General features: G+C 37.5%; 2 protein-coding genes across 2 annotated transcripts in view; one reads left to right on the plus strand and one right to left on the minus strand.

Moving 5' to 3' along the window:
• The window catches only part of LOC134674523 (vanin-like protein 1), an 84,619-nt gene extending 84,153 nt beyond the window's left edge, over positions 1-466 (plus strand). Inside the window, exon 11 of the mRNA XM_063532624.1 lies at positions 59-466. Coding sequence (XP_063388694.1) covers positions 59-404 — 346 coding nt within the window. The 3' untranslated portion in view covers positions 405-466. The remainder of the gene's footprint in view (positions 1-58) is intronic.
• LOC134674516 (glucose dehydrogenase [FAD, quinone]-like) overlaps positions 1-15,190 on the minus strand; it is a 25,406-nt gene continuing 10,216 nt past the window's right edge. Inside the window, exons 2-4 of the mRNA XM_063532613.1 lie at positions 2,915-3,081; positions 2,298-2,428; positions 1-2,165 (exon numbers count right to left, since the gene is read on the minus strand). Coding sequence (XP_063388683.1) covers positions 585-2,165; positions 2,298-2,428; positions 2,915-3,074 — 1,872 coding nt within the window. The 5' untranslated portion in view covers positions 3,075-3,081 and the 3' untranslated portion in view covers positions 1-584. The remainder of the gene's footprint in view (positions 2,166-2,297; positions 2,429-2,914; positions 3,082-15,190) is intronic.

Raw genomic sequence — 15,190 nt, forward strand, 5'->3', positions numbered from 1 at the left:
ACGTTGAGTCTGAATTTTATTTCCCATTTTACATTTAGTGCTTTTTGGCTCTTTACAGATTCCCGACATTCGTCGAAAATTCTACATCGATTTTTGAAGAGCTGACTATTGTAGCTACAGTGCCTACACCAGCACTTGATACTCGATTGGACGCCTATGATTCGTCCTTCTTCCCGATCTCCCTAGATGTGTCTATCATGCCTTTAGAACCGAGCGAATACACGTATACTGAAGTACAGGGTGATGAGACCACGGTCTTCACGTATACCTTAGTTAACACTGAGAAAGAGTTGTATTCTTTTGCTGTTTGGGGCAGAGTTTTTGAGCCAGCACCCGGGTCGTCGATGGTGCCATTTTTAAGTAAATCGTTGCTAGTCATTGTGTTAGCCCTATCGTATGTGTAAGATCATCAAGACAGGATTGTGAACAAAGTAAAATTTTTAATGTAAATAAAGTATTTGTTTTTTATTTGGTGTATTAATTACTCTATTTATACCTACCATTTTCTCTTGATGCCAGAATTGATAAATAATGGACTGTATCACCAATCATACTTCACCATATGTCGTATTTATTCTTTTAGTTTATAGTTCCGTGTGCCCTTTAGACCAGAATGCTTTTATCATGTCAGCTGCTTTCTCGGCAATCATAATTGTTGGAGCGTTTGTATTTCCTCGCGTGATATCAGGCATGATACTGGCATCCACCACTCTTAGACCTTTTACATTTTTAACTTTTAACTCCGGGTCGACTACTGCACTCATATCTCCATCTGGGCCCATTTTCACAGTTCCAACAGGATGATAAAGGGAAAATGTAGTTTCTCTAGCAACACATTCTAGAAAGTCGTCTGAATTTGTCTCGAACATTTTGCAAGCTTCAATTTCTATCCATTGTTGTTTTAAACCAACCTGCTTAAATGCATCTGTATCTTCCAACTTTAAGGCGTATTGCTTGAAACCTCTAATGACTGTAAGGACATCGTCTTGCTCTTGCAAATAGTTGGCATAAATCAATGGATGGTCATTATGATCGGTGCTTTTGAGGATAATGCGTCCTTTAGACTTTGGTCTCAGCAAAACTAAGGCCGTTATAAGTATATGATTGTTCTCATTTAACTCACGAAACTTTTTTATTAAGTCTTCATTCATCCCATGTACACTAAAAAGGTCTAAAAAGTTATAAGAGTTAGGAGGCACAAATAGCTGATGAAATTCTACATCTGGACTGCTTGCTTTTGGATCCGTTGTATTAAAGAAAGAAATCACTTTATGGGGACTTGTGTCCGAGAATATTCCTGTGTTTTGCGTTATATATTCCGCGAAAGCTCCCGCAATTTGAACCAGTCCAAGCGTATCTTTATCACCGGGCAGTATGAAGTAGGTAGGGACATACAAGTGATCTTGTAAGTTTTCCCCTACAGGTAAATCAACTTTAACATCTATATTTAGGTCTTCCAAATGTTTTCGAGGCCCTATTCCTGACAACATTAGCAACTGGGGTGAATTGATAGCACCAGCTGATATTATGATCTCTTTTTTCGCTTTCACAATAAATTCTTTACCATTCTTATTCAAAACAACACTTTCCACGTCTCGGGTGTGCGGTTTAAACAAAACTTTCGTTGCTATCGTATTTTTGATGACATGTAGATTCTTGCGTTGTTTTATTGGGCTTAGAAATGCGGATGCTGTGCTGTGTCTGACTCCATTTTTGGTTGTGCTGAAAGCTCTGGTGATTCCCATTTGGTTGCTGCCATTTATATCATACAGGGCTTCAATGCCGATTTCCGTAACAGCATTGATCATTATTTTTTCAATGTCATGAATATGTTTAGTGTCCTCTACGCTTAGGTATCCACCAGTACTGTGGTACGGGATCGTGTCTTCGTTTAGGGTTCCAGTGAAGTTTTCACTTTTCTTAAAGTACGGTAGGACATCATCGTAGCTCCAGCCTTGGTTGCCGGCGGCGGCCCATTCATCGTAGTCGAGTTTGTTGCCTCTGACGTAGTACATGCCGTTGATGGCACTGCAGCCGCCGAGGGTCTTGCCTCGTGGCCAGGCGCAGCTCTTCGTGACGTAGGACCGACAGGCTCCTTCTTGAGGAACTGGGCGGTAGCCCCAGTCATCCGGACCTCCCATGTTACTAAAAAATGCTTGTGGTACCTTGGGATAAAATATAAAACAAATTAAACGGTCATCTTATGATTAATCAAATGCTATTTTAACACAAGATTATCCAAAGAGATTGTCCAAGTACCATGTTAAATCGTTATTTAGACCTAAGAGTGCGCTTACCATAGTTCCTAAGGAAGGGTTTCCGCCCGCCTCCACAAGCAGAACCTTCCAGTCCGCAACTTCCGTCAGACGGTTCGCCAAAACGGCACCAGCCGACCCGGCCCCCACCACGATGAAGTCATAATTGGGATCTAGAAAGCACATACCTAAATAAAATTATCTGTTTTTACCGAGGGGAGTCGGTAGGTTCCTATGAATGCGAGAATTACGGACGGTAATAGGTATACTTGCAAAGGAAGTTCGCTAAGTATTAACTGGCCAATATGTGGGAGCGGCCAAAATGTGCAAATTGAGTGGAGCGTGCAGCTGGAGAGTTGAAAACACTTGGAAGCTTGACGTGACGCTGTAAAGTACACGGCTTCCTAGTGTGGATGCTTCACATACCTACTTCGAACAGTTTTATCTGTTTAGTCTGAGCGAGATGCAGTACACGCAGCGCAGAGCAAATTTTGTAAAGTATGGAACGTCCTTACAATGCAACGTGCGTAGGACTTGCGTCTCAGCATACGCTTAGCCTTATTCGGGTCACAAGCGTACACCAGCCAGGTGTCAATGAAAACCCTCGCACTAACAGTAGTCTCCACTAGGTATCAATCCAGTGTTAAGGTTTCACAAACCTTGAAGCACAGCTTCCGTAGCGTCATCAGGCCACAAGTGATCACCGGCCAGGGCGCACTGTGCCGCTAAGAAGCCCTGCAGAGCTTGGACGAACAGCGGCCCTGCTGCGCTGTAGCTCTCCAGGATCGGTGTCGTCACCGCCGGGTCACACGCCCACATTTTGAACCTGAAATTGAAAGCAGGTTCTTCATATCAGCCGAAACTGTAAATCTAACCGGTTTTTTATCGTTGTGTTTAATGTTGTAACCAATAATTGTGGTGTCTTTCATTAATGCGCCGAAATAAAAATAAAACGAATAGCAATTACAAAAGTTTCATGATTGGTGTCGTTAATTAAATTGAATTGTAGAAGAGTTGTAAAGTGTAAGAAAAAAATGTGTAATTAAATTACACAGCTGATGACTGATGGGGTGGCTCTGTATGGTTCCGTGTACATCATGCCGTAACTCTAGTTGTTAAGTCTGATTTGACAGTCCGGTTATTATAAAACTCAATGGAGCCGTAGTACAGCGCAGTACAGCGCCATTACCTATACCACAGAATAAATAATAGTACTAAGTACAGAAGACTCACTCTCTAACAAAACGCGTCTGTTACGATCAGCACAGATATGGCCGCTAGGTGGCGATAGCGCCACGCGCGGCTTATGGCAAACCCCAAAATTGGGGCCGAACGGATGTACTTTTACCTACCTGTAGCAAAGCGACGAAATCGCGGAGTGAGACACGCCTGCCTAGTTATACCCATCAGCTGTCAAAGTTGTAAGCACGATTTTGTTCAAGACTTAATCTCTCCTAACAATGATGAAGCCTTATGATGTAGCAGGTTCCTAGCTTCCTAAGTATACTAGGTATATACTTAATACGTTTTTAATACCTATAGGTATGTACTACATAGTTAGCGTATAGTTATTATTAGTTATTCTGTGGTATAGTACATTAGCATACCTACATATACCGTTATACCGTTATTGAAACTTTTTGCTCAATATCATTCTACACGTGGAACACTGCTTATATTATATACACATTATATAATACTATCTGTTCGTGAGATTATGTAAAATTACATATAATACGTAAGAATGCCCCTTAAAACAGATAAGATAAAGTCCACATAACAAACTACTCTACAACAATATTTGACCTTAGAATTAAATGCCTTATTATCATCATAACAGGCATTAAAATAGATTGAGTCGCGTTGTCCTGCCAGTATTATTATAATTATTTCTTGTGTCTGTATCTATTTACTGACCTGCTTTGAAATCGGTCACATAAAATCTAGTAGGTATGTAAGAGATTTAGATTACCTACCCTACATATGACCTATATGATAAGAGCCAAATAAGAGCGAACGAGAGACTGCACTGCACATTCTTCTCATCCTGAAAATGTCCGGCAAAAGGATGTAAAGGTCACTTTAAAATCTAGTTTATTATTATCACAAAAATACCACAAAAACGATAGACAAATATTGTGTTATTATGTTTCGTACGTACCTAAGCCACTTCGCGCAAATCAACGAATAGTCCAAATGAGAGCCAGTTTGAGTGGAACTATAGTAGAACTCAACAATCTTGCCTAGTATGTAAATTAAACTGACAAGACTAGACTACACTTATCACTTCGTCTTAGCGGTATAAAAAGGGATTGACTGAGCAAGTGAGCAATAAATGACATGCCTAATGCCAAGCGCGCACCACGACTTTTTGTCGCGCGATAATTTAGTCGCAGAAATGTAAAGTATGTGTTTATATGGCAGTGCGCGCATATGCGACAAAAAAATCGCAGCGATTTTAAAATTGTGATTTGTCACATTTTTCCGCGACTGCTCGCGACGCGATTGTCGCAAAGTGAATTGCAGCATACGGAGTTGTATGGCCCCGCGCGCACTGCGATAACAAAATCGCACCCGGACCTCAGTCGGCAAATCGCTCCCCAAGCGTCAACATGTCGGAACCTGCTGCTGAAGACGCTAGATGTTGACCATTTAATTATGGAAATAGAAGGAGATCACCTTTGTGGTATAAATACTCAAAGTCATACAGCGATCACATATTAAAGACAACGTTTCATGACAAACGACTGGTACGAAATCCATGTTGAGAATGAACAAATCGTCGACTTTTTCGTCGCAGTGCGCGCAGTGAATTTTCTGCGATATATTACAGCGCGATTCTAAAATCGTATCGCAAAAACTAAAATCGTGGTGCGCGCTTAGGCTAAGAGCCTTTTGACACTGAACGTAAACGATATCGGCTATCGGACACGAACTGTACACCTATACGATAAAATTAATTAAAATACTCAGTCACCTTCATTTATCCTACCTACTAATATAGGTACCTATAAATACGAAAGTTTGTATGTTTGTTCCTTCATTACGTAAAAACGGCTGAAACGGCAGATGAGAAATATACTACATACCTATAGGTAGGTATAATGGACACATGATACTTTTTATCCCGTATTCGTCTCCTAAGAGGATTCAGTGGATTTAGAATTTAGTTCAAGAGCATTAAGAAAGGGATGGTTGTAGTTTAAGGTCGTTGATAAGGTTACTTTATCAGTATAGGTATATAATCAACCTAAATCCGCATTAGCTCAGAAAACCACGTAAAAGTGCAAAAGTGGACTTAAATGTCGAAGGACATTAAGATGAAACGACATAATTAAATATCATGTCATGGTGGTCATGGTGGACACCCATCAGCAATCGGATAGAAATCTGATATCCTATCCTATCATATCCTATCATCCTATCATATTAGATTCGGCACGATGAAAAGACAGCTGATACCGGTACTAGTTGGATACTATTAGCCACACAGTACCGGGTCCGATAACTGATAATCTGAAAGGGCTCTTATATTAAATTATTACTTGCCACGTCAACCCAGTCCCTAAAACCGGTTTATGTAATTGCTTACTCATATTTACTCATAGTTAAGTAGTCAGTTTTACTGCATACTTAATAGCTCAATAGTGGGACCGGATTTTTGCACGAAAAGTTTTGATAATTCTAAAGTTGAAAAAGTGATACTTATCTGATATAGGACATATTTTTAAGCATATATGCTATATATGATGAAAAGTTAGAACGAGCGTTAGATATAAATTAGGTATTAGGAGCGTTAGATATATATTTTTAGTAATGATTTTTTAATATTGAATTAAAGTGCAATGTTTAAGTTCCATTGTTTATAATATGTATGACGCTTTATAATGTAAAATTATTAGAAATTTTTTTAACGTGCTTCTTTGTCAAACTACAATAAGCTTATTATTTTGTCGATATTGAATTAAAGTTTAATAAATCCACAACAACATATCTAAATTTATAAGTTAATAGGCAAGCTAAAAAGCTAGAAGAATAAGATATATGCTTTAGAATTAATATGCGTTTTTTGTCCTATAAGATCTAATATTGAATTAGAGTCTGTAAAAATAAGTCTATTACTATAAAATAATATATGCAGCGTATATATGGAAAGTAAGAAATTTCTGTGTGTAGCTTGCATTGTAATAGTAAAATCTAGTTAAAAAGGCGCGAAATTCATAGATACGCCGCGCTGGTCCGTCCGTCGCCGGCGCGGCGCTCGAGAGCCTATCATAGCCTACCTATACCTCGCCCCTCGCCCCACCTCCCGCTCAGTAACACTGTCTGTCTTTTCTTATCATTCATTTGTTTGTTTACCGTGCACATATATAAATTATATGCGGACATTACGTGAAATTAAAATATCTTATTAAGTAAAAATACCTACAGCTGGTCAATCGGATCTTGTCAGTAGAAAGAGGCGGCAAATTTTAAAATGTAGGCGCGAAGGGATATCGTTCCACAGAAAATTTGAATTTCGCGCCTTTTTTTAGTGACAAGATTTGCTTGACCAGCTATATTTCATTATCTTGACTAATATTGTAATAAAAATTTACAAGATATTCACAACTATTTTTTACTATAAAATAAAATAAAATAATCTTTATTGCAACTTTGAGTTGTTACATAACATTGGTTCCTGGCTCTCAAAGTAGGTTTCCCTGTGTCTCAAGAGCCAGTTCCTTCCCAATTACAAGCGTAGGTAATGTTACAATGTTAGACATTTTATATGACATATTAACAATATTAAAATTAATTTTAAAGAAAGATGAAACTGTGATGTGTGTGTACGCGCGCGTGTGTGAGTATTCTGTGTCTGATTTTTAGAATATGTGTGTGTTTCTGTGTGTTTACGCGCGTGTGTGTCTGGTTATTTTAGAATGTATGTACTAGAACACGCATCGTAATAGCTCTTCTGCTTCAGTATAACTTAATGATTTTAACCAAATCTTAATTTTGTTTTTTAATTGAAAATTACTAATGTTGTTTATATTAAGGGTTTTGTGTGCTTTGTTATATAAGTATGGTGCCAAAAATGAAAAATGCCTTTTAGACCATGCACTATTACAGCGAGGTACGGGGTAGTGAGCTATGCGTTTGTTGCCAAATGTGATTGTAGGGGCTATTAGTCTGTGGTATCTGCGTAATGTTTGATAAATGATAAAACTATACATAGTTTGTCAAAGGACTGTCTCATTTCAAACATAGACAGGGAGAATCATCATACTATCTTTGACTTACACTACTACTAGCACCCAAAAGAAAAGGATGAATATAGTTTTTTGTTTTTATTTACTGACAAATTGGTTTGACCAACTATACCTATTTCTGGTTCCTATTGTCATGTCCTGTCCTATTCAACGTCAATATCATAATATGTATATTATAAACCAACTGCTCAATATTACACGGTATACATCCTGAATATACAATAAGGTAAGTGGCCTCACTTACCTTATTGTATATTCCGTGTGGGCCGTATATGCCTATACGGCCCACACGGAATACGTATGCCTCACCTTAAATTAAAATGGTTTTTTTTTAATAAACAGGACATGAAGTATGAAAAACTCACTCAAATAGGTTTCTCATTTATTTAAGTTTCTTCATTATACCAAAATAGTTATAAAAATATTACGATACTCTTGGAAAATATACCTTTTATAAAAGTCCTATTATGGGCCTTATTGAACACTACCAGAGTATTACTTAATCCCGCAAAAAATAATCATTTTGACAGTAGGTAATAACAGATTTTATTGTTTTTAACTTAAGAGTTATACATATACAAATAACAATATTTGATACTTCATAACAGGAGGATTTATTTATAATAAGTGAAAATAATTATTTTGGGTCTTAATAACTAAAGATATAAAAATTGTCTATTTTACGCGAAAATAGTAGGTAACTAAACATAAATCTTTATTAGTTACAGTAGTCTCATCCTTTAACATCTGGGGGCACGGCAGTGCCCCCGCCAAGACGAGAAAAGCGCAAGGGCACTATCTACCTTTTCTCGAAGCGCTTTGTCGTTTTTTGGAACCCTCATAACTTGGGGTTGGATTATACCAGATAAACAAAGTTCTCGGACTTATTAAGCATATCAATTGCATAGCTCTTATACTTTAGATTTTATTCATATCTAAAAACTTCGATTTCGTCACTGACTCACTCACTTGATGATCATCAATACCGGGTACTTCCTGAAGTCCTCTAAGAAGCTGAAATTTGTAAGATAGTTTTAGTACACAAACAACAAATAAATTCAAAAAAATTTTATCCCTAAGGGGATGAAGATGGGGTTTAATTTTGTATGGGAAATCAATAATCACTGAACCGATTTAGTTGAAATTTGGTATGTAGATAGGTATTGTTATGGGGAAGGATATAGAATAGATTTCAACCTCAAAGTTTACCCTTACGGGGTGAAGGCAGATTTCAACCCCAAAGTTTACCCTTACGGGGTGAAGGGTTTATATGGGAAATCAGTAAGAAGTAGGTACATTGTGTAACAGATGCCCCCAGATACTTATTTCAGGATTTTTAATATTAAATCACCCCCAACCCTTTAAATTAGGGGATGGAAGATTGTCATAAACAACTTACAAAAAGAAGTGAAATCCCATCAAAAACATTTTGATGTAAAATGTTGCCCAAACGAAACCATAAGGCTCGCACTGTCAAAAAGTTATCAGATCTCTTGCCAAGCTTCTAACTCTACAAGCCCTCTAACTTTACTAGCTCTACACCAAAAGTGAGTGGCTTGGCCGTTTCGTTTCTACAAGAACTATTGTATGTAAGTATAATACAAAAACCGCCTAAATGCGAGTCGCACTCGCGTTCCAAGGGTTCTGTACATTACACAATTTTTAACAATATATTTTTTTTAGAGAAAAGTGAGTAAAATGTCTTTAAAAAACCCCGTAGGGATCGGAAAACTAGGTACTTAAGTCCGACTCACGCTTGACTGCACATTTCTAATAGGTTTTCCTGTCATCTATAGGAAAAGAGCTAATATGTGTATTTTTTTCATAATTTTAGACCCAGTAGATTCGGAGATAAGGGGGCGGAATGGTCATTTTTTGCGTATTTTCTTAAATAACTTCTAAACTATTTATTTTAAAATTATGAATAAATATATCTGACATTCTTACAATGAGCCCCTTCATTTGATATATATATATTTTTTTTTGAATTTCTATTATTTACTTTACATGTATGTCCTTGGGCTATAGACTTACATGTGTATACCAAATTTCAACTTATTGGTGCAGTAGTTGCGGAGCAAATAGGCTGTGACAGACGGACAGCCAGACACACGAGTGATCCTATAAGGGTTCAGTATTTTTCCTTTTGAGGTATGGAACTCTAAAAATAATGAATTTAATAAATTATTCACCTTATGCCCATGTGGCGGTAGCGAAACAGTCAAGCCACATATTTTGACTAAGGTGTAGAGTTAGTGAAGTTAGGGCTTGTAGAGTTTGAAGCTTGGCTCGACAAGAGATCTGACAACTTTTTGACAGTGCTAGTCTTATGGTTTCGTCTTAGCAACAAAATTTACATGAAAATGTGTTTGGTGGGATATTTTTTTACAGTATAAATATTTATTCGTAACAGTAAGTATTATCTTTTAACATAATTTTTACAGTACATCTGGTGCTACATTACGACACCGGTGCTATAATAAGCACGTTAAAACACTCCCTTTGACCGTGTTTTAAAATTCGTCACTTGTTGCAAAATATCGATTTTTCGAAATTCTATCGTAAAAGAAAAGAAAACTAACGAAGAGGTTTTACGCATACTGAAAGTTTTGCGTAACTTTTGAATAAAACCATTTATAACCATAATAATACATTTATTGCTTCTCAAAATGTTTCCCTTTACATTCTATGCACATATATTCACTCGCTCGGACCATTTTTGGAAGCATGAAGCCCAATCACTTGACTGCAATTTTTCGACGTGGTGATGAAACGTAGTAACTGCCTTATCCGGGGTCTTAAATGTCAAACCCCAAATTAAATCCTTAATTTTGGGAAATAGATAGAAGTCACAGGGTGCAATGTCTGGATTATTATAATCCGTATAAGAGACATTTTCCACGTTTTCGTAATTAAAAAATGTTTTTGCCTTTATTGCGGTATCGGTGGACGCATTATTATGACGCAGGAGGATGCGGCTTCTCGGTCGTCTCTCGCGGTCTTTTTCAATGACTGCGAGCACACAAATGGTAGTGTACTGCTCAGTATTTAACGTTCTTTTATTATTTAAAAGTACGGTACAAAAATGTCGCGTTTAAAAAAAACAGACGATCAAAATGTTTGGCAACGCTTTTGGCTTGTTGAACTTGTATGGGCCTCCTGTCACCTTCGAAAGACCCATTGACTGGACTAATGCCTTTTTTCCGGATCGTAGCAGTAAATCCAGGTTTCATCTCCTGTAACGATGTTATATACAGCATTTGAACTTCCTTGCATATACTTACGCAGCATTTCTCGGCACCAGTCAAAAAGTACCTGTTTTTGGACTGAAGTTAATTCGTGAGGAATCCAAAGACAACAAGGCTTCCTGACTTTTAAATATTCTTGTAAAATCTTTTGTATTTGTCTGAACCTATCCCTAATTGTCCTCAAATTTCGTCATAGGTGATTCGTGGGTTTTCTTCAATGAGTCGTCTCACAGTAGCCACGTTTCCTTGAATGATCGCCGTGGACGGTCGACCATCACGAAAATCATTACCTAGAATAATACTGTCTCTACTAAATTCACCATACCAACGCCTCACGATGCTCAGATGTGGTGCTTCAATCCCAAAAGCATTTTGAAGGCAAGCACTACACTCTTGCGGAGTAAGCGAACTTTTAAAATCATAACAAAATCATAGCTCTATAAATATTTTCGCGTTAAAGCCACGGTCAACGCACTGACTTACTTTGACAAGCCATTAAAAACAAAAGACGATCGATTTGTCGCCAACATTTGTCACATTCCATAATCAAAAGCCTGTATTTTTTTTAAATATACAATTCATAATTTAAATGTTTACCAGTGGCCAATAGTGCAAAACATTCAGTGTGGCCTATGTAGTAGGAGAGAGGGGGAGTTTGTTAAGAACTATAGACAATAGAAGAGGAAGGATGCTTGGGCACCTGATACGACACGACGAATTTATCAAAAATATCATAGAAGGGAAAGTTGAAGCAAACAGGAAGAGGGGAAGACCAAGGAGAGCGTACATGGATCAAATAAAGGAAAAGATCAACGTCGTGTCGTATCGGGCTGTCAAAGAGAAGGCGGAGGACCGCCAAACATGGAAATTCCACCGACCAATTTTACTGCCTTTAAAAAGTATAAGTGCCTCAATGTTATTAGACTTTTTGATTCTTTAAAACGTCTTTAGGTCAATAAAGCAAGTGAAAAAATATTAGAGTTAGACCAAGAAAAGTCTGCAGCAATTTTGACAGCCCACACAGTGCAAGTGTTATTTATAAGTCATAATTTCATAGAAGTTTCTTCAAATCGACCTTATTAATAAGAGATTAAAAATATTGAAAATTATCTTAAAATATTTTAATCTAATATTTCATCTCATACGTTCAATAAGGCCCGGGACTAGACCTTTTTACCTGCACTGACAGTGGGCCTTCTTAGCAACAAGTACAAATTCAGAATAATTGGGAATAATAGGGAGCAACTGCTATTTTTGAATGCTGGGCCTTGTTACCCGCCGGGCCTCATATGCCTGCACCTCACCTACCTTATTTATTTGTTTTACAAGGGGAAAAGTTGTTGATTAACCGCTCGTGCTAATATTGATACCCAAACAAGCGAAACAATTTTTTTATTAAATAGGAGGCAAACGAGCAGACGGATCACCTGGTGGTTAGCGATTACCGCCGCCCATGGACACCCGCAACACCAGAAGGGTTGCAAGCACGTTGCCGACCTTTAAGATGGGGGTCTTTGAAGGTTTGAAGGTCGTATCGGACAGTTCATTCCACAGTTTGGCTGTGCGAGGCAGGAAGCACATTCACAAATTCAAACATTCTAAAATTGAACCACGAGCGGAGCGAGTGGTTCGTAAAGTTGAACCTTGAGCGTAGTGAAGGTTTCAAGGGACGAAGGTTAAATAAAATTTTCACCACATCAGCTCGTAAAAGGCCCTCTTGATTGTTCGAAACGGATAAGAAAAGTGGCATTTAATTTGATGCAAATTTTGAGTTGTTACCGTAGGTAAATTGGATCAGTTGGTTGGTAATATTGACTTTAAAATGATAAATATTGAATAACGTTAGTTTGAAATTGATTTTATGATAAAGTAAATATTATCGGAGATGATCGCTCTTATAAAATGTATGTCGCTAGTCATTTATAACCTAAAAGCGCCAAATTAAGCAAAATTATATTGAAATGACACCTGTGTATTGAATTTGAAGAATACTTTAACAAGGGTAGTTATCTGTATGACAATGTACCTAAAATAATTTTCAAATGTATCTATTATTTCTATACTTAACACGATAACGAATTCTACGTAAACGAAACCGGGGGCAATCCCTAGTACATATAGAAATAAATAAGGGAAGGTAAGTTTCCATTAGTGTACTGTGTAAAATAACTATTTACCATTGATAATAATTTTATAAACGCTTTGCGTATTTTTAAGGGCACCGCGCTAACCGCTAGCCCGCGACCGTCGATCGCTGCCTCCTGCCACGGCGCACAGCGCGGCGCGCGCAAACGCCGCGCGTTTGAAATGTAACTTAATATAAGCTCGGAATGCATACTTACGTATCAGTATTTAGTGTCGCCGTGATTTTATATTTCTAATCTTTTGTGTGAGAAGTAAGATCTTTATTATGACCGTGTAATATTAACTCTACAAACTTTAATTCAATATTGGCTATACTGCTTAACGAGAAATCAATATCTAGACAAGCACATTGTCTACATTTCTAACTTTTTACATGTATACTAAGTTGATAGATAATATCGTAATTTTGCAATATCAGGCCGCGTAGCCAAGATGCCAATCGCTTACGCTCCGTAGCGATCGAAACGCAACTGTCACTGTCGCACTAATATGGAAGAGTGATAGAGATACATAAAGCTTTTCGTTGTCGAAGCGATAGCGATTGTAACCTTGGCTAGGCCGGCAGCTACTCTAATTCTGTATTTACATAATAATTCCTGTTTTTACGTTCACCAGAAAGCAGCTGTTCCAGATTTCTAAAAACCGAATATTGTGAATAAATTAAAGTGTTATTGAATATGTTAAAGTTTTTTGTAACTTTAATTTTATATTTACATAGTTATTTAGCAAAAATTGAAAATTTAAATATGGCCGAACGCTCCACCTAAAATTTTCTAACTTTTTACATGAATGTTATTTAACATGCTTACAATAACATATCAAAAAAGAAAAAACTTTAATGTTATCAAAACCCATTTTTGTTCCACCGCTGGTCTATAAGTAACAATGTACAGACATATAGGTACAATGTTACAAACCATGCATACCCTACATTAAACATAAATAAGATCTCATTTTTTTGACAGTTTAAAAAAAGCGGCCAAGTGCGAGTCGGACTCGCCCATGAAGGGTTCCGTAACAGCAAGTAACATAATAAAATTCCGGTTTACGGTTTATGACGTATTAAAAAAACTACTTACCAAATCTTGTTCAAACCAATTTTCGGTGGAAGTTTGCATGGTAATGTACATCATATATTTTTTTTAGGTTTATCATTCTTTTATTTTAGAAGTTACAGGGCCGGGACATACATTTTACCACTTTGGAAGTGTCTCTCGCGCAAAACTATTCAGTTTAGAAGAAACTGATATTAGAAACCTCAATATCATTTTTGAAGACCTAACCCATACGTGTGGGGTATCTATATACCCCACAAGTATGGGTTTGATGAAAAAAAATTTATGGGTTTCAGTTCTATGTATGGGGAACCCTAAAAATTTATTGTTTTTTTTCTATTTTTGTATAAAAATCTTAATGCGGTTCACAGAATACATCTACTCACCAAGTTTAGTGCTTATAGTTTCGGAAAAAAGTGGCTGTGACATACGGACGGACAGACAGACAGACAGACAGACAGACATGACGAATCTATAAGGGTTCCGTTTTTTTGCCATTTGGCTACGGAACCCTAAAAACAGCAACTTTGTTATTTATATGTGCATGACTTGATAAAGCTCGATTCGGGAAATGAATTAGAGATTCACTAGATATGAAATAGTAAAGATATGTGACGTTCCACGGCAAAAGGTAGGTATAGCGGTAGGCGCTTACGCTATTATTTAACGCTGGCCGCTCCAGTGTTACTGCGGCCGCCATAAGGTACCTTTTATCGTGGAACGTCACATATCTTTACTATTTCATATTTAGTGAATCTCTAATTCATTTCCCAAATCGCGCCGAAAATCTTATGAATTAATAAAATGTACCTATATCTAGTATATTATGTCTATCACAGGGAATAGAGCGCACTGAAGGATTTCGAACGTAAAGATGTCCTTCTGTTCTACAGGAAAACGAAAAGATTTGAGGAGAATATTGTGGGAATGCCGTCGGGATAATTCTCTGGGGGGTTCCAGCCCCAGAGAATCAAGATGAACAGGCGATCGACAGCCCACTTATTTCCCACCGGGCGTCCCTGCGCATCATCAATATCATCATCTACTGATAAGTCTCAGCCACGTCGCGTCAAAAAACTTCTTTGGACAAGAAAAAAAACGAGCCATTTAGAGGAAATCAACCGTCTTAATAACAGCTAGCAATAATAGAGCTAGGCCGCCTTCCCTTTTCTTTAAATAGGGAATCCCTCAGGGCGATAGATTTTCATAAATATTCTAGTCCTTAGCACAGAATA

Source organism: Cydia fagiglandana, chromosome 20 (genome assembly GCF_963556715.1).
Source record: "Cydia fagiglandana chromosome 20, ilCydFagi1.1, whole genome shotgun sequence".
Classification (NCBI taxonomy): Eukaryota; Metazoa; Arthropoda; class Insecta; order Lepidoptera; family Tortricidae; genus Cydia; species Cydia fagiglandana.